This window comes from Stegostoma tigrinum, chromosome 12 (assembly GCF_030684315.1).
Source record: "Stegostoma tigrinum isolate sSteTig4 chromosome 12, sSteTig4.hap1, whole genome shotgun sequence".
Classification (NCBI taxonomy): Eukaryota; Metazoa; Chordata; class Chondrichthyes; order Orectolobiformes; family Stegostomatidae; genus Stegostoma; species Stegostoma tigrinum.
Genome location: NC_081365.1, coordinates 79666338 through 79694005, shown reverse-complemented (window position 1 = coordinate 79694005; position 27668 = coordinate 79666338). Strand labels below are relative to the sequence as shown.

Here is a 27668-nt window from a genome sequence, read left to right as displayed (position 1 = left end):
AGCAGATGAGGACTTAGAAACTATCCTTATCACTAAGGAGGCAGTGCTGGGCAAGTTAATGCTGCTAAAGATAGACAGGTCTCCTGGCCCTGATGAAATATATCCCAGGGCACTAAAAGAGGTGATGGGGGAAATAGCAAATGCACCAGTAATTATGTACCAAAATTCACTGAACTCTGGGGTGGTTCCTGCAGATTGGAAAACAGCCAATGTGACGCCACTGCTTAAAAAGGAATAGACAAAAAGCAGGTAACTATAGGCCAGTTAGCTTAACTTTGGTAGTGGGGAAGATGCTTGAATCTGTCATTAGGGTCGAAATAGCAAGACATCTGGATATAAATTGTCCCATTGGGTACACCCAGCATGGATTCATGAAGGGTAGGTCATGTTTAACTAATTTGGTGGAATTCTTTGAGGACATTACTTGTTTGGTGGACAATGGGTAACCTGTGGATGTAGTGTGCCTGTATTTCCAGAAGGCATTTGACAAGGTGCCACACCAAAGGCTGCCACGTAAGGTAAAGTTGCACAATATTACAGGTAATGTATTGGCATGGATAGAGGATTGGTTGACCAGTAGAAAGCAAAGAGTAGGGGTAAATGGGTGTTTTTCTGGTTGGCAGTCAGTGGCTAGTGGTGTGTCTCAGGGATCAGCGTTGGGACCGCAATTGTTTACAATTTACATAGATGATTTGGAGTTGGGGACTAAGTGTGTGTGTCAAAATATGCAGATGACACTAAGGTGAGTGGTAGAGCAAAGTGTGCAGAAGATACTGAAAGTCTGCAGAGGGATATAGATAGTCTAAGTGAGTGCGCAAAGGTCTGGCAGATGGAGTACAATGTTGATAAGTGTGAGGCCATCCATTTTGTTAGGAATAATGGCAAAATGGACTATGTTTTAAATAGTAAAAAAATTGCACCATGCTGCTGTGCAGAGGGACCTGGGTGTCCTCATTCATGAATTGCTGAAGATGGGATTGCAGGTGCAGCAGGTAATTAAAAAGGCAAATGGAATTTTGTCTGCCATTGCTAGATGGATTGAGTTTAAATACAGGGAGGCTATGCTGCAGCTGTATAGGGTCCTGGTGAGGCCTTGGAGTACTGTGTGCAGTTTTGGTCTCCTTACTTGAGAAGAGATGTACTAGCACTGGAGGGGTGCAGAGGAGATTCACTCGGTTGATTCCAGAGCTGAGAGGGTTGGATTATGAGGAGAGACTGAGTAGGCTGGGACTATACTCATTGGAATTCAGAAGAATGAGGGGAGATGTTATAGAAACATATGAGATTATGAAGGGAATCGATAAGGTGGAGGCAGGGAGGTTGTTTCCACTAGCAGGTGAAACTAGGACGAGAGGGCATCGCCTCAAAATAAAGGGAAGCAGATGTAGGACTGAGGTCAGGAGGAACTTCTTCACCAAAAGGGTTGTGAATCTGTGGAATTCCCTGCCCATTGAAGCTACCTCGCTGAATGTTTTTAAGGCAAGGCTAGATAAATTTTTGAACAGTACAGGAATTAAGAATTATGGTGAGTGGTGCTGAGCCTCAAAAAGAGCAGCCATAATCTTATTGAATGGCAGGGCAGGCTTGAGGGGCCAGATCTGCCCCTACTTCTAGTTCTTATGTTCTTATGTATGCCTGTGTTCTGGCACTATTAACTGCACTGTTATTGACATGTAATCAAAACATTTGACATTAAGAAACATCTGAGCCTAAATCGAAATTGATCCCGAAAGCAAAAATATCATTAAACTGCTAATTCTGAATGCCTCTGAACTCTTGGGTGATGGAAGAAGAATGGATGGTGACACAATCTTTGCTACTATTCAGATTTTTAGAGTTTATTCTCATGTGTACTCAAGTACAAAGGCATAGGAGTGCAGTGAAAAGTATGCAATGTTATACACAGCACCATCTTAGGTATAAAGTAACTCCTTACAAATTTTTGATGCTAAAATAGATTCGGAATAAAAATAAATAAGAAGGCTGAAAAGTATAAGGTATAGGTATAAATTAGGGAAATAAAGAAATAGCATTAAAAGATTAACATTAGAGTCAGTTTAGTTTATGATTTTTAGCAGCTTGGCATATGTACAAAAATCTGACAAAGAATGTTTTGTGGGAAGAGATAGAAATGTTTTTTTCTGCTGACAAATAGATGATGTCCCAGCGATGTGGAGTTTGACATCTCTAAAAATATGCTTGTTTCAGTCTGGCACGCTTTATCTCAGAGAAAATTTGATTTGACATTGAACTCATAAATAACCCAGTGACCACGTTTGAAACAAAAATAATTTAATTTGTAATGCTAAACATAGCAGTTCCTTGCTATTTTAAGGCTATGTCGCATGAGTTTTATATCAACAGCATGGTCAGGTAGTCAAGATAAAGATAGAATTCATTTGCTGATGCAAAAATCTAAAGCCAAATCAGCTCATATTGCAATGAGAGATGGCGGGGGAAGAGAGGAGTAGTTGAGCAAAGTGTCCAATTTTTTTTCACGTGTTTGAAAATATTTAAACAGCATTTATTCCTTCTCTCAATTTTTTGCCATTATTCTACTTTCCTGGAACCGCTGACTTCTTCCTCATGGACAGTCTCAGTGGCAAAGGTCAATTTTTGGAGCTTATCACATGGTACCTATGAGCTAATCTCTTGCAACTGACATCTCTTTGTTACCTGGGTAACTGGTGGATAAGCTGTAACAGGATTAGGCTATTCAGCCCTTTGAACCTGCTCCATCATTCAACATGATCTTTTCCATATGATCCTGATACTCAGACACTCTTTACAAGCAATTATTGACCTCTGTATATACTGAAGCGTTGGACATCCACTGTTTTCCAAGAAAAATAATCACAAGCATTTCTTTAAGTTATCACATTTCCTCCTCGCAGTCTTAGGACCTGAGGGGCAACTTTTTCCACATAGAGGGTGGTTCGTGTGTAGAATGAACCGCCAGAGGAAGTGGTAGAGACAGGCATGGTTACATTTAAAACAAAAATTGGACAGGTACATGAATAGGAATATGGACCAAACACAGGCAAATGGGACTAGTTTAGTTTGGGAAATGTGTTTGGCATGGACGAGTTGAACAGAAGGGTCTTTTTCTATGCTGTATGACTGTATGACCTTCGTCTCTGACCCTGAGCAGCAAATTCTCCAGTGAGGGAAAATATCCTACACATATGTTTTCTGTCAAGTCCTGTAAATATTTTGTCTGTTCTAATCCAGTCAGTTCCCACTTATGTAAATTCTCAGAACGTAAGCCTCGTCTACACAATCTAAACTCTTTAAACAATCTCTATCCCAGGAGTAAGTCAGACAAACCTTTCTTGTATTCTTTCCAACTCAAAAATACCTTTCCAAAACATCTATTACCTCCTCCTTATTAATCTTAATATCAGAAATCACATGACACCAGGTTATAATCCAACAGGTTTATTTTAAAATACAAGCTTTCGGAAAGTCAGTCCTCCTTCAGGTGTTTGCGAGAGAGGTAGTATCAGACACGGAATTTTGAAGCAAAAGATCAAAGATTCACACCATTGATGAGGATGTACTACACAAACCCAAGAAGATGTTAAATCTTTAATCAACTAACACTTTCTGACTGATTAATATGTATATGTAAATCCCTGAATTCCTTCAAGTCGCGGTCCTGAGGGAAGTAAATGCTTTACCAGTGTAAAGAAGACATGACATTTTAGGTCAGACAATGCATTTTAGGCATGAAACCTTGTTTAGAATCTGTTTGTGTCTTAGGTTGAAGTTAGACTGGTTTTATTTCTAAAGTAGGAATTTATAAAACGCCAAGTTGACTGGCTACCTATAAATTGTCTGCAAAATAAACTGTACCTGTGGATACAAATTCACCGCACAGATTTTCATGTGTGTGTGCTGGAGGGGAAGGAACATGTGTGGGGGGAAGGAAGGAACGTTTGCGCAGGGAAGGAAGGAACGCATGTGGGGGGAATGAACGTGTGTGGTGGGGGGAGGGAGTGCGTGTGGTGGGGGGAGGGAGAGCGTGTGCGTTCGGTGGGGGCGTGCGAGAGCGTGTGCATGTGGTGGGGGGGGAGGGCAAGGGTCTGTGTGTTGGGGTGGGGGGAGAGAGAGTGTGTGTATGTTAGGGGATGGGAGAGAGAGCGAGCGTGCACGTGTGAGTCTGTATGTGTGTGGAGGAAGTGAGGGAGGGAGAGGGTGTGTGAGAGTGAGTGAGTGTTGTGCGGTGGGGTTACCTGTAGTGCAACTCGAACCCAAGATCACAGTTGAGGCCACTCTCAAGGATACAGAACTTGGCTGTTCACTCGTGCTCGGTGACTCTATGTTGTTGTGTGCCCTGAAGTCTGCCTGGAGGATGTTTACCAAAAGATCTGAGGCTGAATGTCCTTAACCACTGAAGTGTTCCCTCACTGGGAGGGAACTTAACTGTCTGGTGCTTGTTGCGCAGCATCCATTCATTTGTTGTCATAGCATCTGCATGATTTCACTAATATACCATGCCTTGGGTCATTTTTTCCTGCAGTATATGAGATAGACAACGTTAGCCGAGTCACATGAGTATCTGCCGTGTACTTGGTGGGTGGTTTTCCCATGTGTGATGGTGGTATCCTTGTTGATGATCAGACATGTCTTGCAGAGGTTACCATAACAGGGTTGTATATTGTTGTGGTCAATGTTGCTCTGAAGCCTGGATAGTTTGCTGCAAACAATGGTCTGTTTAAGGTTTGGTGCTTGTTTGAAGATGAAGAGAGGAGATGTAGGGAAGATCTTGGCGAGGTGATCAATGTTATTGATCATACGTTGAAGGCAGAGAAGAACATGGCATAGTTTCTCCACACCTGAAGTACTGGACAACAAAGGGCACCCTATCGGATGTGTCCCATGTCTGCCTTCTGAGGAGGTTTTTTATGGTTTTTTATGGTTTTTTTTACTGTGACACGTCAGAATTGGCCATCACTGAGTTGAGCATTGTATCCTGTGCCTTTGAGGATGCCCTTCAACACCTTCAGTTGTCTGAGTTATTCCTCATCTAAACGATCCTGTGTATGCGTAGGGCTTCTCCTCAATGACTGTTTTAATATGTTTTGGTTGGAAAGTAGAAAAGTGCAGCATTGTGAGGTTATCCATAGGCTTGCGGTACTGAGGTGTCTGACCCTGATGGAGATGCGTGTGTCTGAGAATGAGACTGATTCCAAAGAGTAGTCGATGGTGAGTTTGATTGTGGGATGAAACTTGTTGATATCGCTATGTAGTTGTTTGTGTTTCCTCGCCATGAGTCCATAGGAAGAAAATGTTATCCATGCACCTGGTGTATGGCGTTAGTTGGAAGTTCTGTGCAGGAAAGAAGTCTTGCTTGAAACTGTGCATGAAAATGTTGGCATATTGGGGAGCAAATCTGGTCCTCATAGCTGTTAGGTGTATCTGTTTGAAGAACTGGTTGAAGGTGAAGACATTGTGGTGAAGGATGAAGTAGATGAGTTGAAGGATGGTGTCTAGAAATTGGCAGTTGGTGGTATTGAGTACTGAGGCTGTTGTGGTAATGCCGTTGTCATGGGGGTTGGAGGTGCAGAGTACCAGAACATCCATTGTGAAGATCAATGTTTCTCATTCCACCTGTCCTTGGGGGCTAAAAAGTTTCCCTAAGAAATCTGTAGTGTTGCGACAGAAGCTGGGGTTCCCTTTACACTGGGTTCTAAAATGCCCTTGACGTAGCCAGAGAGGTTCTCACACAGGGTCCCATTGCCTGATATGATGGGACGTCCAGGAGTGTTAGCTTTGTGTATCTTTGGAAGGCAGTTGAAGTCTCCTGTGTGGGAACTATCTCTGATGAGAGTTTGTAGGGTACTCTGAAGGACTGGATCAAAAGTCTCCAGTTGACGGATGTGTACTTTGGTCGGATCGGCAGGTAGTGTAGTGTTTCTGGTTGTTCAGCTGTTGGCACTTTTCCTGCAGTAGTCTGTTCTATTCTGTATGACAATGGCTCCTCCTTTGTTGACTAGTTTGATGATAATTGTTGCAATAGGTCTTGAGAGCACGGATGGCATTGCGTTGTGCCTGGGTGACATTTTGCACAACCTTGTGCTGATGAGTCTGCATTCACACATTCTCTGGCTTGAGCGTACCTGTTAATGCCAGGCAATGGACCTCCAGACGGGTCCAATTTGACAACTCGTTTGCCCGCTTCCCCGTGGATCTCAGTCAACTGATCCAATTCATTGGTTGTCTCATCGGGCTCGCTGCTGACATCTTGGAAGAATTCCCAGAGTCTCATTCATCTGATGAACTCCTCTATGTCTGCTGCGAGACCAATGGGGTCCATTTTGTTGGTGGGGCAGGAACTGAGTCCTCAACTGAGAACTTCAGTTTCATCTGATTGAAGTGTGTGGACAGATAAGTTTACGATTGATTTTCCCGTGGTGGTACCGCCTTCATCTGTGGTACCAGGGGAGACTTGGTTATTGCTGGTGGTGGTGCCAATTTTCTTCAATTTCTTGTTCTTGGTGTGCATGTAAATGATGCAGTGCTGTTACCTCGTCTGTTTGGCAGTGTCTTGTAAATACACTGCTGCATCTTGAGCGCAGGCTAAGAATATGGATTCTATCTCGATTTTGAGGTTGCAGTTCTTGTAGAGTTGATAGAGCATTGAGTGAGCATCTTCCAAGAGGTGCAATGGCAAAGTCTCTCAGCACAATCAGTGCTGTAGGTCGACTTAAGTGGGTTCGTGATTTGTAGCCCTTTTGGGATCTTTTGTGCTTTCTTGCATTTCTATAGAAACTTGATGTCTGTGCACGATCTTCTTGGAGATCCTCCCCACTTTGAGCCAGTAGCTGGTGATATCGATGATAGCCGTGATGTGGAGGAGCAGGTGTTGGACTGGGGTGGACAAGATCAGAAGGCACATGGCACCCAGGTTATTGTCGAACAGATTTGTTTGAAAACACAAGCTTTTGGAGCTTCAGTCCTCCTTCAAGAGGGGATAGTGTCAGACACAGAATTTATCAGTAAAAGATCAAAGGTTCACACCATTGATCAGGATGTACTGAACAGACTGATGATGCTGTTAAATCTTTAATCAGTTGGAAGATTTTAATTGATATGTAAATCCACGAATTCCTTTCAAGTCACGGTCCTGAGAGAACCAAAGATTTTATTAGTGTAAAGAAGAGGTGACATTTTACATCAGACACTGCATGTTAGGTGTGAGAGGAGATAATGGGAACTGCAGATGCTGGAGAATCCAAGATAACAAAGTGTGGGGCTGGATGAGCACAGCAGGCCAAGCAGCATCTTAGGAGCACAAAAGCTGATGTTTCGGGCAATTTTTTTTTCTGATGAAGGGTCTAGGCCCGAAACGTCAGCTTTTGTGCTCCTAAGATGCTGCTTGGCCTGCTGTGTTCATCCAGCCCCACACTTTGTTATCTTAGTTAGGTGTGAGGCTTTGTTTAGGATTGGTTCATGTTTTGTGTACTTATAACTAAGATAGCACTGTGTGTGGTGACATTGTATATTTTTCACTGTACTCCTGCACTTTTGTGCATGAGTACATGTCAATAAAACCTAATTCTAATGCTCTGAATATACTTAAAACAGCCTTGGGGTTTGCCTTAACCCTACCTGCTGAAAACGTGGCCCATCTTTGCCTTCCTGATTTCCTTTTCAAATACTCGCTACACTGTACTGAGGAAGAGCCTTTTCTTCATGTGCTGTAGCTGACATATGCTTCCTTCTTTTTCTGTTTCAAACACTCAGTATCTCTTGAGATCCAAGGTTCCCTGGACTTGCTGCCCTTGTTCATCACTCTTTGATGAACGCACTGGCCCTGAATTATCTCTGTATTACTTATGAAAGACTCCCACTTTGCAAGTGTGGACTTGGCTGCTGCCTATTATTTGCCAGATCCTGTCTAATGATATTAAAATGAATCTTCCCCAAATTTAGACATGATATTTCTGCAATGACTTTGAAACTTAGAGTTATGGTCACTATGCCAAAAATACTTGCCCACTGAAATTACAGCCACTTGACTGGCTTCATTCCCAGGGATTAGATTTGGCATTGCCCTATCTCTAGTGGGACTATCTATGAGCTGGTACAAAAATCTCCCCTGAAGGCACATTCAAAATTCCACACTATCTAATCCTTTTTCACTAAGGCAATGTTAGTGTTAGAAAAGTTGAAATCCCCTCCAACTATAACCCTATTTCTCTTGCACTTTTCTGTGATTTGCTGATATATTTTTCTCCTGTACCTACAGGGATGCCTACAATATAATCCCAGAAAAGTGATTGCCTTTTTAATAACTTCGAAGATATGAAGATCCTTACACATCATTCACCTTCACTATTGCGATGATGGTTTCTTTTCACAGCACTGCAATGCCCCAACTTCTTTATATCGACTCCATTCCGCCTGAAACTTAGCTATTCTTGCCTTCCCCTGAGAGGCTATACTCCCCACCTCCAATAACAGTATCCAATGTGTTATGTGCCCATTCTTAGTTGTCTTCCTGGTAGTCGTCCATCATGTTTGTGTCTGTGAGGCCCTTGCATGTGTTGTGACCAACTTGTTAAATGTGCTATCCAAGATGTCTGCAGTGTCATGGTCACTCTACAGTGAGCCAGTCCGCAGTTTCAGGGACTCAATGTGGTCAGTCAGGGGCTGCAGCTGAACGCACTTCTGCATACGTGGTCACCATGGACACTGTCAAAAATCACATGACACCACTTTATAGTCCAACAGGTTTATTTGAAGTCACAAGCTTGCTTAAAATAAACCTGTTGGACTATAACCTGGTGTTGTGTGATTTTTGACTTTGTTCACCCCTGTCCAACACTGGCACCTCTGCGTCATGGCTACTATAGACACTGCAAATGTCCCTAATTTCCCACATATTGCAGGAGGAGCATTATCCTGCCATTGTAAACCTTACCAACTGTAAACAGTAAACTGGGAACCAATTACTCAACCATACCCACTACCCGCCAACCACCTCATCAAATATCTCACTCGTTTCTCTCTTTAGTTGTAATAAAATACAAACAATGAAAACTAAGGACTTTACACTCTGTACTACTCCTGTACTACTTTCTCAATGCCTGCATCTGATTCCTAAGCTGCCAATCCTCTAGCCCTGCACCACTGTTTGAAACTTGATGTCACTTTAAGAGCTCCGCCTCTGGATTCTGTGAAGATTCCACCCACTCTGACCGAGTTTGATCCACTTCTCTTCTGTTGTGTTGCGGGTAGACAGAATGGTTATGAAAGCATTTAGCACTTGCCTTCATTGCCCCAACCACTGAGTATCAGAGTTGGAATGTCATATTGCAGTTGAACACGACATTGGTGAGGACATTTGTGGAGTACTGTGTGTGGCTCTGGTCGTCCTGCTAGAAGAATATTATTAAATTGGAGAGTGCAGAGAAGATTTACAAGGATGTTGCCATGACTGCAGGGTTTAAGTTGTAAGGAAAGGCTGTAGAGGTTGGGACTTCTTTCACTGCAGCGTGAGAGGCTGACAGGTGACCTTATAGAGATTTATAAAAACATGAAGGACATGGATAAAGTGAATAGCTAAGATGTTTTCCCTAGTGTAGGGGAGTCTAAAACTAGAGGGCATAGGTTTAAGATGAGAGGGGACAGGTTTAAAAAGGACCTGAAGAACAACTTTTTCACATTGACGGCGGTTCATTTGTCATGTTTTTTTGTCAGTGTCAAAATGTGTGTGTTGGGATTGAGGTGATGTTGTTTTGTCTGCATAATAGCGTAAGCTGATAACCAGTTTGGCTACGTAGTTAAAGCATTTGTTTGCTTCTAATAAACTAATTAATGTTGAATTTTCTGAAGAAACCTGTTCAAAGTTTCTTGAAAGCAGGAACAAAGAGAACTAAATTGACTGTTTTTGTGATTTCATGTAGGTTTACACTTTTGGTTACAGCTCAATGAATGCTGGAGCTTCATTTCCTCCACTTTCCTCTCATCAGAGTAACATCAATATTTTTACCTTTACAAAATATCAAAATAACTTCCTTCATTATTTAGCACTTCCTGTGTGCCTTGTATGTCTGTGAGGTTTTACAAACAGAGGACCCTTGGATACCCTGTATCCTGGAGCCTGAGAATCTTCCAGTAACCGTATCAATCACACAGTGGCCTCTGATCCAACTGTACATAAAAAAAGTAATTATTGTCATAAAAATATCTAATAGTATGAATTGGATTTAAAAATTTAGGTTAATTGGGAAAAATCCTGGTTTTGAGAGCTATCTGTATTTACATTGGCCTATGTTTATTTAATGGAGTTAGAGTTAAAGGTATGAGTAGAATAAACAGCAGGTTGTTTTCACTCGAAATGTAAACAGTAATTGTGGTAAGATGTGATTTAACCCGAAGCTATGCATCACTTGTGCAATTTTCCAGATCAACTATAGGTTGATAAATAACTGGTCAACAGAGCTATACCTTAAAATATCTGTTCATTTTTCGGATCAAAGTGCAAGTTTGGGAATTGATGTTAATGGGACAGGTTACACAACAGTGAGCTTTCCTTCTGCTTTGTTTATGTCTGTGTTTTCTCTCTGACACAGGCCATTTAGAATCAGACAGATAGAGGTTGTAGGCCAATGGTCTAAATGCATTTGAATGTGTTTGCCCTCGGACATGACCTACAGCTGGAATTACTGGGGCAGTATGCTGAAGGAATTCCAAAATACACTATAAAACCAAAACTCAACGACATTCCTGATGAAAGCCCGCCCATGATTCTCCAGTTTTGATGGTGGGCTCTTCCTTTGTGTGTAAAGTATGAAGACTTTTTCACAGGTTGTGCTTTGAACTCTGCTTTAAATCTTTTATTTGTTTCCAGTCTTTTTTGTGCATTATATGTACTGTTGGACGGGGCTGTTTTTGAGTAAAGCTTCTTGTTGAAATATTGCTAGCACAAACTAGATCAGGCATCTAAAGCTGAGCTGGGCTAGGTTTCGAAAGTCAGATTGGGAAGAGTTCTAAGTTAGCGAGTTTTGAGGAGATTTGTAGCTCAGGTTGAGGTTCTGGATGTGAGTTTTTTAGCTGAGCTGGAAGGTTAGTTTTCAGACGTTTTGTCACCGTTCTAGGTAACAACATCAGTGAGCCTCCGACGAAGCACTGGTGTTATGTCCCGCTTTCTATTTATCTGTTTAGGTTTCCTTGGGTTGGTGATGTCATTTCCTGTTCTTTTTCTCAGAGGATGGTAGATTGGCTCCAAATCAATGTTTTTGTTGATGGAGTTCCCGTTGAATGCCATGTTTCTAGGAATTCTCGTGCGTGTCTCTGTTTGGCTTGTCCTAGGATGGATGTGTTGTCCCAATCAAAGTGGTGTCCTTCCTCATCTGTATGTAAGGATACTAGTGATAGTGGGTCATGTCTTTATGTGGCTAGTTGATGTTCATGTATCCTGGTGGCTAGCTTTCTGCCTGTTTGTCCAATATAGTGTTTGTCACAGTTCTTGCAAGGTATTTTGTAGATGATGTTCGTTTTGCTTGTTGTCTGTATAGGGTCTTTTAAGTTCATGAGCTGCTGTTTTAGTGTGTTGGTGGGTTTGCAGGCTACCCTGATGCCAAGAGGTCCGAGTAGTCTGGCAGTCATTTCGGAAATGTCTTTGATGTAGGCGAGAGTGGTTATGGTTTCTGAGCCCGTTTTGTCTGTTTGTTTGGGTTTGTTGCTGAGAACTCGGTGGACTGTGTTCATAGGGTACCCATGGGTAGAAAGCTAGCCACCAGGATACATGAACATCAACTAGCCACAAAAAGACATGACCCACTATCACTAGTATCCTTACATACAGATGAGGAAGGACACCACTTTGATTGGGACAACACATCCATCCTAGGACAAGCCAAACAGAGACACGCACGAGAATTCCTAGAAACATGGCATTCAACGGGAACTCCATCAACAAAAACATTGATTTGGAGCCAATCTACCATCCTCTGAGAAAAAGAACAGGAAATGACATCAGCAACCCAAGGAAACCTAAACAGATAAATAGAAAGCGGGACATAACACCAGTGCTTCTTCGGAGGCTCACTGATGATGGTACCTAGAATGGTGACGAAACGTCTGAAAACTAACCTTCCAGCTCAGCGAATAAACTCACATCCAGTTCTAAGTTAAGTCGTGATTTCACAATATTGTTTAAAGTCTAGCGGTGTGGCCAAAATTTCTCGCACTTTTTTCTCCTACTTTGACTGCTTCTGATGTTACTTCACTGATTGTTCCTTCTGTGATTCCAGGTTGATTTATCCCATCCATCCATCCTTTAGGATCTTAGCCTTGGCTGAGCCTCCTGTTGTAGGCAGTGGCACTCAACAATGGCTGGGATCTGAGCTGCTAACCATGTTCCTGTTTCACAATGTAAGACCACTTTCAATGAAAGAAGAGGCTGAAGTCCTTACAAAAATGGTAAGCATTTCTTAGCTTCAGCATGGCACTTTCTGTACATTTGTGTTTTTATGAGATGTTTTGAAGTAGCCTCATTAAGGGGAAGGCTATGGTGTGGTAGCTGAGTAATTCATGCTAATAGTCTGGCAACAATGATTCAAATTCCGTCATGGCAACCGTTAGAATTTAAATTGAAATAAATTTGGAGCTAATCTTGGTAATTGTTTATTGTATTTAAAAACAAACCCTGGTTCACTAAACTCCTTTAGCAAAGGAAGCGCATCGTTGTTACCTCATCTAGCTCATATCTGACTCCAGACACAGCAATGTTGTTAACCATTAGCTGCCCTTTGAAGTGGCCGGTTGAGTCTTTCAGTTCAAGACCAATTAGGGATGGGCACAAATGCTGTTCTAACTGGAGATTCTCACGTTCCACAGACGAAAAGTAGAACAATGTGAAATGAGTCCTGCTGAACTGCCCAAATATTAGTGGCTAGGAAAAATCAATTGGAAATCAGCAACCCTATCTGCTGCTTTAGTGTCCAGGCTTGAGATAACTACGATAAATGACTTGTTTGACATGCAAGTGCCAGATAATTACTGAAAATTCCTGAACCTCCCTCCCTCCCACCAGTGTGTGCGTGATGGATTCTAATCGCTCATTCTTAAGGGCAATTAAAAATGAACTGTGGATGCTGGCCGTGCCAGTGACTTGCACGTTTCATGAAAAAAAAATCACATTCATAAAATCCTTCTTCCTGCATCATTGTTACTTTTACTCATTGATTAAGGTATTATAAGCAGTATGTGTTGGATGCGTTTACTGTTCCTACAGTTTTTTTGTTACTGTCAACCATCTACGTTGTACAGAAAATTATGAAGGACTGAGGTTGGTGCACAGCAGTAGCTGAGACTGGGGTTGAAACAATCGGGCTTTATGATGTTAAGTTGCATTAAGTTGCATCCTATTTACTTTCATGGAGACCTTCCTGTCATCAGTCTCCATCCTATTTACATTCATTGAGACCCTCCTGTCATCCAGATTACAAAATGGAGTGATATTCCTAGTAGGAGCCTGACTCACTTTGCTTCTTTTTGTAGTCAGCACAAAGTTTCACCGATAAGTTATGACAAGTGTTTTCACTGCCAGCTGTTGCTCATGGGATGTGAGTTTATTTTTGTGGATGTTGGATTTTTTGGTCAACATTGAACAGCAAAATGCCAACTATCATTTCAGCTTTGATTTAGCTTGTTTGCCATTTTAACAATTGATGAACAGAAGCATAAATTCTGCAAACATTCCGTGTAAATCCAACCTTAGAAAGTGTGATTTGAGTTGTTTGTTCATCATGAATGGAATAGCCTCTCAACATTACACTGAAACATGATAGAACATCTGTTTTGTTCGCAGGTGTGTTTCAACCCTAGACAAGGCTCTGTGGCAAATAATTGAGTATAGATGCAGCGTGTAAGCACAGAAGAAAGAGGAGCAGGAGTAGACCAGTTAGCCCATTGAGACTGCTTCAATGTTTAATGTAATCCTAGCGGATCATGGCTGAACTTCACTTTCCTGTCTGCTCCCCATATTCCTTGATGCCTTTAGACATCAGAAATCTGTTTCTCCCAGCATTAAAACTATTCAACAATGGATAATTCACAAACTTTGGGGCAGAGAATTCCAAGCAATATCAAGTTTTTGAGTGGGGAAATTTCTCCTCAGCTCAATCCTAAGTGATCGACCACTTCCAGAGACAGTGCCCCATGTTCTAAAATCTCCAGCCAAGGAGAAACTACTTCTGAGGTAACGGTCTTGTCAAGCTCCTTCCTAATTTGCTCAGCCTGACATCAATGGATGACTTTTCCTTTCCAGGAATAAATCAACTGAACCATTGCTGTTCTGCTTCCAATGAGAGCTTATTCTTCCTTATGGAGTCCAAAGCTGCATTCAGTATTCCAGATGTGATCTTACCAAAGCTATTCAGAGCAAGACTTCTTTATTTCCAGTCCCTTACCAATGGGCCGGCACGATGGCTCAGTGGTTAGCACTGCAGCCTCACAGCACCAGGGACCCAGGTTCGATTCCAGCCTTGGATGACTGTGTGGAGTTTGCATATTCTCCCTGTGTTTGCGTGGGGTTCCTCTGGGTGCTCCGGCTTCCTCCCACAGTCGAAAGATGCGCAGGCTAGGTGGATTGGCCATGCTAAATTGCCCGTAGTGTTCAGGGGTGTGTGGGTTACAGGGGGATGGGTCTGGGTGGGATGCTTCAAAGGGCGGTGTGGACTTATTGGGCGGAAGGGCCTGTTCCCACACTGTAGGGAATCTAATCTAATCTAAAAGTTCAGAATGCATTTTGTCTGTCTAATTGCTAGTCGTACCTAAATACTAACTTGGTGTTCATTCTATAAGCACGCTCAAATCTGTCTCAACATCAGCATTTAATAGTTTCATACCTTTGAAAAATATTCTGCATTTCCATTCTTATGTTCAAAGTGAATGATCTCCTATTTCCCCATATTATATTCCATCTGATGTAACACACACAGTCTGTACATATTTCCAGTCTCTTTGTGGCCTCCCCACAGCTTAACCTTTTCACTGAACTTTGTATCATCAGCAAACGTATACACATTACTCTTTGCCCCTCATAATTTTATACATCTCAATCATGTACCCTCTCAATCTCCTCTGCTGTAAGGAAATCAACTCCAGTCTGTCCAATCTTTCTTCATAATTGAAATTGTCCAAACCAGACAACATCTTGATAAATTTCCCCTGCACCCTTTCCAATACTATCACATCCCTCCTTTCATGTGGATTATAGAGTTATATTCTAGATACGGTCCAACCAATATTTTATACTGTTCCAACATGATCTCTTTTTGCTATGAGATTACTAATTAATCTTGCTTCATTGCATAATACTAGATCTTAAATTGTTTGTCCCCAGAATAAAAACAAAACATCTTGGAAGTCCTAAAGAGAGAGCTCAGAAGAGCCAGGAGGAGACATGAGAAGTTGTTGGTGGATTGAATCAGGGTAAACCCTAAGGCTTTCTTTAGGTATTTAAAGAATAAAAGAATGACGAAAGTAAGATTATGGCCAATCAAGGATAGTAGTGGGAAGTTGTGTGTGGAGTCAGAGGAGATAGGGGAAGCACTAAATGAATATTTTTTGACAGTATTCACTCTAGAAAATGACAATGTTGTTGAGGAGAATACTGAGATACAGGCTACTAGACTAGGTGGGATTGAGGTTCATAAGAAGGAGGTATTAGACATCCTACAGAGTGTGAAGATAGATAAATGACCTGGACCGGATGGAATTTATCCTAGGATCCTCTGGGAAGCCAGGGAGGAGATTACCGAGCCTTTGGCATTGATCTTTAACTCGCCGTTGTCTACAGGAATAGTGCCAGATGACTGGAGGATTACAAATGTGGTTCCCCTGTTCAAGAAGGGGAGTAGAGATAACCCTGGTAATGATAGACCAGTGAGTCTTTGCTCAGTTGTTGGTAAAGTGTTGGAAAAGGTTATAAGGGATAGAATTTATAATCATCTAGAAAAGAATAAATTGATTGGTGATAGTCAGCACGGTTTTGTGAAGGGTAGGCCGTGCCTCACAAACCTTATTGAGTTCTTTGAGAAGGTGACCAGACAGGTAGATGAGAGTAAACCGGTTGATGTGGTGTATATGGATTTCAGCAAGGCATTCGATAAGGTTCCCCACAGTAGGCTATTGTACAAAATGCGGAGGAATTGGATCGTGGGAGATATAGCAGTTTGGATCGGAAATTGGCTTGCTGAAAGAAGACAGAGGGTGGTAGTTGATGGGAAATGTTCATTCTGGAGACCAGTTACTAGTGGTGTACCGTAAGGTTCGGTGTTGGGTCCACTGCTGTTTGTCATTTTTATAAATGACCTGGATGAGGGCATAGAAGGATGGGTTAGCAAATTTTCAGACGACACTAAGGTCGATGGAGTTGTGGATAGTGACGAAGGATGCTGTAGGTTACAGAAGGACATGGATAAGCTGCAGAGCTGGGCTGAGAGGTGGCAAATGGAGTTTAATGCGGACAAGTGTGAGGTGATGCACTTTGGTAGGAGTAACCGGAATGCAAAGTACTGGGCTAATGGTAAGATTCTTGGTAGAGTAGATGAGCAGAGACATCTCTGTGTCCATGTACACAGATCCTTGAAAGTTGCCACCCAGATTGACAGGGCTGTTAAGAAGGCATACAGTGTTTTAGCTCTTATTAATAGAGGGATTGAGTTCTGGAACCAAGAGGTTATGCTGCAGCTGTACAAAACACTGGTGCGGCTGCACTTGGAGTATTGTGTACAGTTCTGGTCACCGCATTATAAAGAGGATATGGAAGCTTTGGAAAGGGTGCAGAGGAGATTGACTAGGATGTTGCCTGGTATGGAAGGAAGGTCTTACGAGGAAAGGCTGAGGGACTTGAGGCTGTTTTCGTTAGAGAGAAGAAGGTTGAGATGTGACTTAATTGAGAGATATAAAATAATCAGAGGGTTAGATAGGGTGGATAGGGAGAGCCTTTTTCCTCGGATGGTGACGGCGAGCATGAGGGGCCTTTACTTTAAAATTGAGGGGTGAAAGATATAGGACAGATGTCAGAGGTAGTTTCTTTACTCAGTGAGTAGTAAGGGAATGGAACGCTTTGCCTGCAACAGTAGTAGATTTGCCAACTTTAAGTACGTTTAAGTCATCATTGGACAAGCATGTGGACGTCCATGGAATAGTATAGGTTAGATGGGCTTCAGATCGGTATGACAGGTCGGCACAACATCGAGGGCTGAAGGGCCTGTACTGTGCTGTAATGTTCTGTATATCACCCCACCAACCTCCGTATCCAACACTCTACCACTTTCCCCACCTACAATCCAACCCCACAACCAAAGAGATATGTCCCTCCCCACCCCTATCTGCCTTTTGTAGGGACTGGTCGCTCTGCGACTCCCTCGTTCATTGCACACAACCCAACAACCCACCACCCCCAGCACCTTTCCCTGCAACTGCAGGAAGTGCTACACCAGCCCCTACATTGAAGGCATAAAACAGACCTTCCACAGTAGACTCATTGTCACTTGCATGTCTGTCAACTTGGTCTCCTGCATCCACTGCTCCCAATGTGGCCTCCCCTACATTGGTGAGACCAAGCATAAACTCGGAGGCAATTTTGTAGAGTATTTGCATTCTGTATGTGACAAATGACAACACCTTCCGGTTACAAACCGTTTCAACTCCCCTTTCGCACTCCCTGGGTGACGTGTCCATCCTCTGCCTCCTCCAGTGTCAAAATGAGGCTATTTGCATACTGGAGGAGCAGCACCTCATTCTGCCTTGGGAGACTATAGCCCGATGGCCTAAACGTGGATTTCATCAGTTTTAAAATCTCCGCAACCCCTGGCCTTATCCCATGTCCAACCCTCCCTCTGATCCCCGCCACCTTGACCTGATATAGCCTGTTCGTCTTCTCTCCTGCCTATCCGCCTGTCCCACTTCATTGACCAACCCATACCACTCCCTACCTGCACTCACCTATCACCATCCCACCTACCTTCCCCAGCCCCACCCCTCCTTTCGATATTTATTTCCAAGCTACCTTGCCCCTTCCTCATTTCTGAAGAAGGATTCTGATCTGAAACGTCAACTTTGCTGTTCCTCTGACGCTACCTGGCCAGCTATGCTCCTCCAGTTCCACACTGTGTTATCTCTGACTCCATCCTCTGCAGTTCTTACTATCTCTATATATGCTGGAAGTATGAGCTGCATCTGTGGAGAGAAAAGTAAGTTACATGTCGAGTCATATTTGACTGTTGCAAAATGATGGAGAGTAGAAACGCGATATTGAAAAGGAGGAGGGGGTGGGCAGAAGAGATTAAATGACATGTTAAACATGAAGAAAGCAGCAATGATTATTGCACAGTTACGTTCTAGATACACGGAACCTGAAGTATTTTGAGAACTGAAAGAACTGCGGATGCTGTAAATGAGAAACAAAAACCAATTGCTGGAAAAGCTCACCAGGTCTGGCAGGATCTTTGGAAAGTAACTAGAATTACATTTTGAGTTAGTCACCCTTCCTGAAGTATTTGCTTTTGATTTAGCTTTATCCTTCAAGGGTTTGATCATACATTGTTCCAGGAAATTGTCACAAAAACATTCAGCATATGCATCTCCTAGCTGGCCCTTGGAAATTTGCTAGGACCAGTCTGCATGAAGGTTTAAATCTTGCCTAGTTTTTACATTGCCTTTGTCACACTCTCTGACAATTTCTTGTTTAGCACTCAATCCAACAGTGGAACTACTGTTGGAGGTTTTAGAAAAATTTTGCCCATTTTAATCCTTTGATCATCCTTTGACCACGACTATTTAATGCTGCATATAGATTGAAAACATTTATCTCTAGTTATACACCAACACATCTCTCTGATTACAGATGCTTTGTGCATTCAGGTAGTGACTTCACTTGTGGATTTTATTGACTGCTTCCCGCATTAACCTTAATTACTGGTGCATAATTAGGTTGAACTCCTTGTCCCGTTTAGATTATTTTTACAATCATCACTGCTTTTCCGGTCACCTCACTTTTTCTCTTTGAATTTCTAAATCTCATTCGTTCCAGAAGTTTTAAGATAGTTACTGAAAAGGTTAAGAGTGGTTCTCAGGTGAAAGGGTAATTCCGACAGCATTAGACAGGAACCAGAAAAATTTGATTAGGACAACTGTTTGAAGGTAAATCCACAGCTGACTGCGGTGGTCTTTTAAAAGGCAGTTGACCAAAGCTCAGCTCCAACATGTTTCCAATAGCATGAAAAATAAGAATGGCAAGATTTGGGAACCTTTGATGACAAAAAATGTCAGTTTAGTTCAAAAGAAAAAGGAAGTATATGTAAGGTTTAGAAAATAGAAATCAGACAAGGCTCTTGAGGAGAATAGAGGAAGCAAAAAAGAATGTAAGAAAGAAATTAGATGGACTAGAAGGGGCCATGAAAAGTCCTCGGCCAGTTGAATTAGGGAGAGTCCCAAGGCATTTATATGTTTATTAGGAGCAAGATGTTACCTAGGGAAAGGGTAGGTTCACTCAAGGACAAAGGAGGGACGATATGTGTGGAGCCAGATGAAGTGGGCAATGTCTTAATGAATATTTCACATTAGTATCTCCCAAAGAGAAAGACAAGGCCGCTGGTAAATTTAGGGAGGGTTTGTTAATACTTTGCAACCTGTTGATATTAAGGAGGAGGAGGTGTTGGGTCTTGAAAAACATTTAAGATAGATCAATCCCCAGGCTTGATGGGGATCTCTTATAGGATACTGAGGGGCCAAGGGAGGAGATTGCTGGGCCCTGAAAGTGATCTTTGTATCTTGTTTGACTGTAGTCAGGACCCCAGAAATCTGGAGAATAGATGTTGTTCCTTTACTCAAGAAGAGCAGTCGAGATATTCTGGGAAATTATAGGGTGGTGAGCCATTCATCATTGCTAGGGAAATTATTGGAGAAGGTTCTTGGAGACAAGATTGACATACATTTGGAGAAGAATAGACTTATTAGGAATTGTCAGCATGGCTTTATTCAGGAAAGGTCTTGCCTCATAAACTTGTTGAGTTTTTTTGAAGAAGTGACAAAGGTGATTGATGAGGGTAAGGCAATGGATGCTGCCTAGCTGGACTTTACCAAAGCATTTGACAGGATTCCTTATCCAAAAGATTGAATCTCATAGAACCATAGCGAGTTGGCAAATTAGATACAAAAATGACTGGCCATTGGAAGACAGAGAGTAGTTGCAGAGGAGTGTTTTTCAGACCGGAGGATCAGTGCTGGGACCGCTGTTATTTGTAACATGTAAAATGATTTGGATTAAAGTATCAATTACCCGATTAGTTGGTTTGCAGGCCACAGGAAAATTGGTGGAGTTGTAGATAGAGAGGAAGGAAATAAAAGTATACAGCAGGATACAGATCAGCTGTAAAGATGAGTGGAGATATGCCAGAGGGAGTTTAGTCCAGACAAGCTTGAGTTGAATTTGGGACGTCAAATGCAAGAGGACTGTCAATGGCCGGACCTTTAGGAACATTGATATATCGAGGGATTTTGCAGTGTAAGTCCATTGATCCCTAAAACTGACAATGCAAGTGAATAAGGTAGTAATGGACGCATATGGCTTAATCAATCAGGGCGTTGAGTATAAAGGTTGCCAAGTAATGTTGCAACTGTATAAGACATTAGTTCGGCCACATTTGGAGTACTAAGCACAGTTCCAATAATAATACTGTACGAATAATCTGGAGGCTTTGGAGAGGGTTTAACGGAAAATACCTGGATTAGAGTGTATTAGCTATAAGGAGAGGTTGGGCAAACTTGGAACTTTGGATCTTTTTAACTAGACTGTCGGAGACTAAGGGGTGAACTGAAAGAAGTACATAAAATTATGAGCAGCATGGTTAGGGTGAGTAGTCAGAGTCTCTCTCCCACGGTGGAAATATCAAATACTAGGATGAAGGGTCTAGGCCCGAAACGTCAGCTTTGTGCTCCTGAGATGCTGCTGGGCCTGCAGTGTTCATCCAGCCTCACATTTTATTATCTTGGATTCTCCAGCATCTGCAGTTCCCATTATCTTAAATACTAGGGGCATAGGTTTAAAGTGAGTTGGAGGATATTTCAAGATGTGTGAAGAATATTTTGTACATGGAGGGTAATAGGTACCTGGATCACACTGCTATGGGAGGTGGCAGGAGCAGAATGTTGGCAGAGTTTAAGAGGCATTTGGACAGATGCATGAACAGGCAGAGAGTAGAGGGATGCAAACCATTGCAGAAGGATGGGATTAGTTTTAAATATGGTCATGTTCACCACAAACTGTGTGGCCAATAAATTCTGTGCTTGTCCTGTACTGTTTTGTGCTGCAACTCTACTGCCCTCACCTCTGTTATTTTAAGGCCCTATTCTCAGCATGAGTTATATGGTTCACCAGGACATCGGTCCCATCCCTGGATTAAGTGAAGACCATCTCAACAGAGCTGCTCTCTCTTTCCTAATAGCTGGTGCTAGTGCCCCATTGTTTGAACGACCTTCTTCCCCCATCACTCTTTACACTATCCGTTTGAACCTGTGCCAATTGGTGTTTGACTTCTTCTGTATTTTAATTTGGATTCTAACTCTTCAAACTCTCTCATGGAACATTATTCTTAATTTTACCTCTGTTGTTGGTTCCGACAGGAGGCTTGAGAACTGGATCCTCCCGTCCTTGTCCGCTCCAAGTTTTTCTCCAGCCACAGCATATTTCCTTAACCCTGGCACTGGGCCAGTAACATAACCTACAGGGCACCCAGTTGCAGCTAAAGGGAAGTGTGTCTCTCCCCCTAACTATACCGTCCACTTACTACATTGCTTTTCAGTGTCCCCCACTTAGATGGCATCCTGCGTCACGGTGCCTTGGTCAGCCTGCTCATCCATTCTGCACTCCTGGTCCTCATCCACACAGATAACAATGACTTGATACTGAGAACTGATATATCAGTAGGTATTAGATTCCCCATACCTGCCTGATTGGCAATCACAATCTCTTGTCACTGACCATAGACCAAATCGAAGGGGCGTCACGGCCACCTGGAACAAAGCATCTGGCTAGCTCTTCTCTCTTCTTTGAGACTGTGCAAACTCTAACGTAGCACTCCTTATCTCTTCGCATGCAGGCCCAATAGTCTCTATTCTGTGCTCTCCCTCTTGTCTTTGTTTCCAATAGAAGAGTTAAAACTTAAATCTGTATTAAATTAAGGGCAGAATAAAAGCACTGCTGCAATGAATTTGTCTTAGTCAGTTGTAACTAAGCACTGCAGCGCAGGTATATGGATAATGATGGGATAGTATAGGGGGAGGGGCTTAGATTAGTTCACAGGTCGGCGCAACATCGAGGGCCGAAGGGCCTGTTCTGCGCTGTATTGTTCTATGTTCCATGTTCTATACCCTGTACTTCAACAGCATTGACATTATCTTGGGACTGGCTGTGTTCTCACACATGCGTGTGCAGCAATTTGCTGTCAATCCAGAGTGGTTTGTTGCTGTTCTTGTGCTGTACTGAGGAATCTAGAATATGTGATATAGTCTGTGTTTCAGGGGCAACCATTTAGGACTGAGGTGAGGAGACGTTTCTTACGTGGAAGGGACAGGAAAGTCGAGTTCAAGACTACAGTAGCCATGAACATATTGAAATGTTCAATGATCTTGTACTGCTGTTATTTCTTGGTTTTTAATAAGGGGCTGATCAGACCTGAGATTTCTAAGGGATGTTAACAAGTGAAAGGGAAGGAAGTAACAATACGTGTCTTTCTGTCTGCAACATCCTCACTTCCTATAGTGCAACAGTGACAACACTTAGGAAGCTATCCACTGTGTTAAAAAGTTTTTTTTAAGATGTTTTGAGTTTGTGAAAGGCACTGTATAAATCCCAGTTCTTTTTAACTGTTTGGAAAATTGTTGGCATGTGTTGTATTGTCTTGTTCTTGCAGATTCCACACGTCCCAGGAGAGGCTGTTGCACAATTGTTGCAATTTACACACAAGCTTCGGCAGGCCAGCGACCCTACAGTAAGTTCAACTTGGGCACAAAATTTTACAAGTAGAACAAGCTCTAAGAAGAATGCCTGGTTCGGATATAAAAACAAAAATGCCACGTGCATTCAGAAGGTCAGACAGCATCTAAGGAGGGAGAAAAGAATTGTTTTCAAGTTTTCAGGTTGTGATCTTGCGTCCAAACTGGCCTTGAATGATTTTGGGTTCTCAGCCACATGTCTAATGTGGTAAAATCCCAATCTCAGCCGTGACAGAGTGAAAGGTAACAAATAGGAGCTATGAGTTGGCAGAGGGAGGGAAAGTAACTGGAGCAAGTAGCCAGGTACTGGCAGATGTGGATGACTGTGATTGGCTTCCTTGCATCTCTGCTCAAATGAAGCCCCTTTTGCACCTCTGTCAAAGTCATTTTTTTTCCCCTGCACTTAAATATCCACTACTGAAGCGGAGAGCCAATCCTTGTATTGAGTAATTTCACAATGATTTAAAAACAAAACAATTTAAATTGTGCATTGGATTATGGAATAATTTGATGTGTAACGTACTGCAGGTTGGTCATAGCCACATTAGATCACAACCATGCAAATACATTTTTTTGATTAAAATTATTTCCTATAGGGATAGAATAAGAAATCTAAGAAAGATAGCAATTAAACCAAACAAATGCACTGTGAATTCCTTTCTGGGACAGAGATTTAAGTGAACAAAAGCAGTAATGAACCCCATTGTAAAAGTTGTTAAATTTTGGTATTGTGATATTGTGCTATTATTGCTGTTGAGAGGAGTTTCTACCATTGGGGTGATGGATTCCTTTGCAAATTGATTGGGAGAATCGCTAATGTCTGCTGTTCTTGTACAGGACTGACTATAATTAGCTTTGTTTGAATTTGATAGTTTGGGATCACCGCCATTGTTACCAGCTTCAAATGTAACTTGTATATTTAATGAAATTGTGATCATTTTTTCCTTATGGGGGAGTCTAGGACTAGAGAGCAGCACGGTGGCACAGTGGTTAGCACTGCAGCCTCACAGCGCCAGGGACCCGGGTTTGATTCCACCGTCAGGCGACTGTGTGTGTGGAGTTTGCAGATTCTCCCCGTGTCTGCGTGGGTTTTCTCCGGGTGCTGCGGTTTCCTCCCACAATCCAAAGAGTAGGCTAGGTGGATCGGTCATGCTAAATTGCCCATAGTGTTCAGGGTGGGGTGGGTCTGGGTGGGATGCTTCAAGCGGCGGTGTGTACTTGTTGGGCCGAAGGGCCTGTTTCCACACTGTAGGGAATCTACTCTAACCTAATCTAATCAAATCATAATCTCAGGATAAAGGGGCACCAATTTAAGACTGAAATGAGGAATTTCACCTATGAGGTTTGAGAGTCATTGGAGTTCCTCCCCACAGAGAACTGTCGGGGCAGTGTCCTTGTGTATATTTAAGACTGAGATAGATTCTTGATCAGTAGGGGAATCAAGAGTTACAGGAAAAAGGTAGGAGTGTGGCTGAGGAATGTCGTCCATGATTATTGAATTGTGGAGCAGGTTTGAGGCACTGAATGGCCCAATTCTGTTCCTATTTATTATAGTCTTATGGAGCACTCCTGTGAAGTACTATGTGGCATTTATTGTATTAAAATGCACCCTGTAAATGCAAGTTGTTGTTTTCTTTCGTTGAGTCTTCTGATCAGTGTAAAGTCCTCCTGGAAGAGATCTTGACAAGTTTAAAACGTTTGAAAAAATTTCTGGTCATGGAGATAACCTCTTGTTTATTGTGAAGGGCTTATTGCCATTTCTGTTGTTTGCCTCTGAGTTGGAAGCCTTTCCCAGAGCTCTGCTTGAACTCGTGACAACTGTTGTTTTGTATCTCCTGGTGATAACATAGTTTGGTAATATAGTTGGCTTGAATGGACTTGCTAATCTTTATTCATCCTTCTTTTCACATATTTGTGAAAGGTCCAGACGTTGCTGTTTATGTTTATGGTTATGATGTTTATGTTTGGGGTTTCATTGTTCATCAATGATACAACATTTTCTGAAGTATCCTTTGTGTGAAGGAATTCTTCGTCTTGCTAATGCAAGTAGATAACAGATTGACCAAATTCCTCTAGAAAACAATGAAATTAAAAGACCAGGAGCTGAAGAAGAGGTTCACCACCTCAAAAAATGAGGTAAGTTTGATACTGTGTTTCTGGACAGGGATAAAGAAAGGACTAGCATTTACGAAGACCATTAATTATCAAGTCAGTTGTTCACTCTCGGCAAAATGTTTGAGTCCCACTCCAGAGAGTTGACACAAAAATCTAAGACGAAACTTCCTTGCAGTGAGGGAAGACTGCACTGTCAGAGAGGTGCTGCCTTTCCAAAGATGTTTGCTGACATACGGTACCCTCTCAGTTGGATTTTAAAGATCTCATTACTATTTCCAGGAGGAGTTGCGTAGTTATGTCCACTGTACTGGTCAATATTTATCACTTGATGAACATCACTGAAAGCATTTTAGCTGATCAGTATAATATTGCTATTTGGGAACGTGCTCTGTGCAAATTGAATGCCACTTCACTATTTACATACAATCTGTGTTTGGCTCAACTATCTTAGAGCAGACTTGTTCTTCAGTTCGTATTCTTTGCAGCCTGCTTCATTTTAAATTCAATCTTGAACACTTTGGAAAGGGAAACGGTTGCTAATAGTTGATTGTTGTTTTCTTTGCCCATTCAGGTGCAGTCTCTGGCTTCATCTCTTTCCACACGACAGTTACTCCGAATCTGCAACCGCTTCTCACACTATCCAGAAGAAAGTCTGTACCATGCTGTAAATAAAGCCTGTCTTTCCAGGTAGCTTGGCAGTTTGTTCCCTGTGCCTGTAACTTAATTAGATGTTACACTACACCAGGTTATAGTCCAACAGGTTTGTTTGAAATCACAAGCTTTCAGACCGAAGCTCCTTCATCAGCTGTGTGCTTTTCTCTCACTTCACCCGACAAAGGGGCTGCGATCCAAAAGCTTGTGATTTCAAATAAACCTGTCGGACTATAACCTGGTGTCATGTGATTTCTGACTTTGTCTACCCAGTCCAACACTTGCACCTCCACATCACTGTTACTCAGTGTTCAACTACTTTGAAGATTAAAGGTCAGGCTCTTCTTAATATTGCGCATTTTCAAGTTCATTTAAGTGGTAGTGGGCGGAATTATTGTTTTCGGAGCTCATATGCCTGTTTTTTGTGTAGAAATTTGGATCAAGTTTGCAAACATGCAGTTGTTATGAAGTTGTTGCCTCCTCATCCATTTGGAGAGAGTCTTATGTGCAACATCATCTTTAATGTCTGTCATTTGCGCACACAGTCTCTTGTCACTGGGTGGAATTCTTAATATGAGCTTCGTTAAATTTCTCATGTGAATCAAATTCATTCGTATGTCTGTCTACTGACCTCGCAACCACTTGTTCATTACAGTTCCAACGTACAAGATAAAATTGTTAAAAGAAAGATAATTGATTTCGTATCAACTACAGTATGACTAACACAGTATGTCTCAGGGTAAGAGAAATATTAACTGGCAATTGGGTTTCATCCAGGTTTTTGCCAAATCTTGCCCGATCAGCTTTGCAGAAAAATCTGAAGGATTCGGAGATTGAAACATCATCTGATGACCTGGAGCAGCAGCCAAAGGCAGACATCAGATGTAAGTTCACATCCACTCCTTTTTGTTTTGTGTCCATGTTGAATTGTGATGAAACTTCAGTATTTGTACAGTCTTCTGGTATTAAATCTGTGAATTGTCTACAACTGCAGGTGAAATCAAGTCTGGGATTCTTACAATTGGGAAGGTTTCTATTCCATTATACAATCCAGATGAAAAGATGAAAGTACCAGATGTCCTCTTTTATGAAAACACTCAGGTAGAGCAAACTGAATATACAGTTGTCATTTGTGAAGGGGTAAACAGAGTTTGCATTAATCTGGCTGCTTTCATATTCCAAAGTGCTTTCTGGCGAAGATAGCCTCTGCTGTAATATGTGAAACATGGCATACCCAAACAACCATTAAAATTATCTATTTTCAGCCAGATGGTGGGATAAGTATTTCTTGGGATGATTTGAAATCTCTGAAATGGGACTTTTTATTAATCACTCATGGGATGTGGCCAGTGCAGGTTAAACCTTAGTTTATTGTGGTCCATGTGGTATAGGTACACCCACAGTACTGTTAGGAAGAGAGTTTCAGGATTTTGACTGTTTGACAGCGAAGTAACAGGATGGTATGCTGTTTGAAGGGAACCGGCAGGTGTTGGTATTCCTTTTATCAGTTGCCCTTGTCTTTCTGTATGTAAAAGTCACAGGTTCGGAAGGTGCTGTCAAAAGAACCTGGCTCGTGACCAGACTCACGACCTTCAGCTTCTGAGCCAAGAGTGGTTATATTGAGCTATTCACTAGCTGGATCAGAATTAGACAAAGCAGACTTTTCTTTAATGGGTCCAGAATAAAATTAAGGTGTAAGACTAAGAGCAGGAAGATGTTTCTACTTTGGGCCTTATCTTTTGCGATGATGTGCTGGGCACCCCATCATTGACGATGGGGAAATTGGTGGAGCCTCCTTCTTCAGTAAGTTGTTTATTTGTCCACCACCACTAGCAACTGAACATAGCAGGACTGCTGGGATTAGACCTGTTCCATTGGTTGTG

The 27668-nt window shown here is 42.1% G+C and overlaps 1 protein-coding gene across 2 annotated transcripts in view; it reads left to right on the top strand.

The window, feature by feature from the left end:
* The window catches only part of vwa8 (von Willebrand factor A domain containing 8), a 354489-nt gene that overhangs the window by 130396 nt on the left and 196425 nt on the right, over positions 1-27668 (top strand). For both annotated transcript variants that reach the window (XM_059650499.1, XM_059650498.1), the window contains 5 exons: positions 12267-12435; positions 22938-23015; positions 25706-25821; positions 26563-26669; positions 26780-26886. In XM_059650499.1, coding sequence (XP_059506482.1) covers positions 12267-12435; positions 22938-23015; positions 25706-25821; positions 26563-26669; positions 26780-26886 — 577 coding nt within the window. The remainder of the gene's footprint in view (positions 1-12266; positions 12436-22937; positions 23016-25705; positions 25822-26562; positions 26670-26779; positions 26887-27668) is intronic.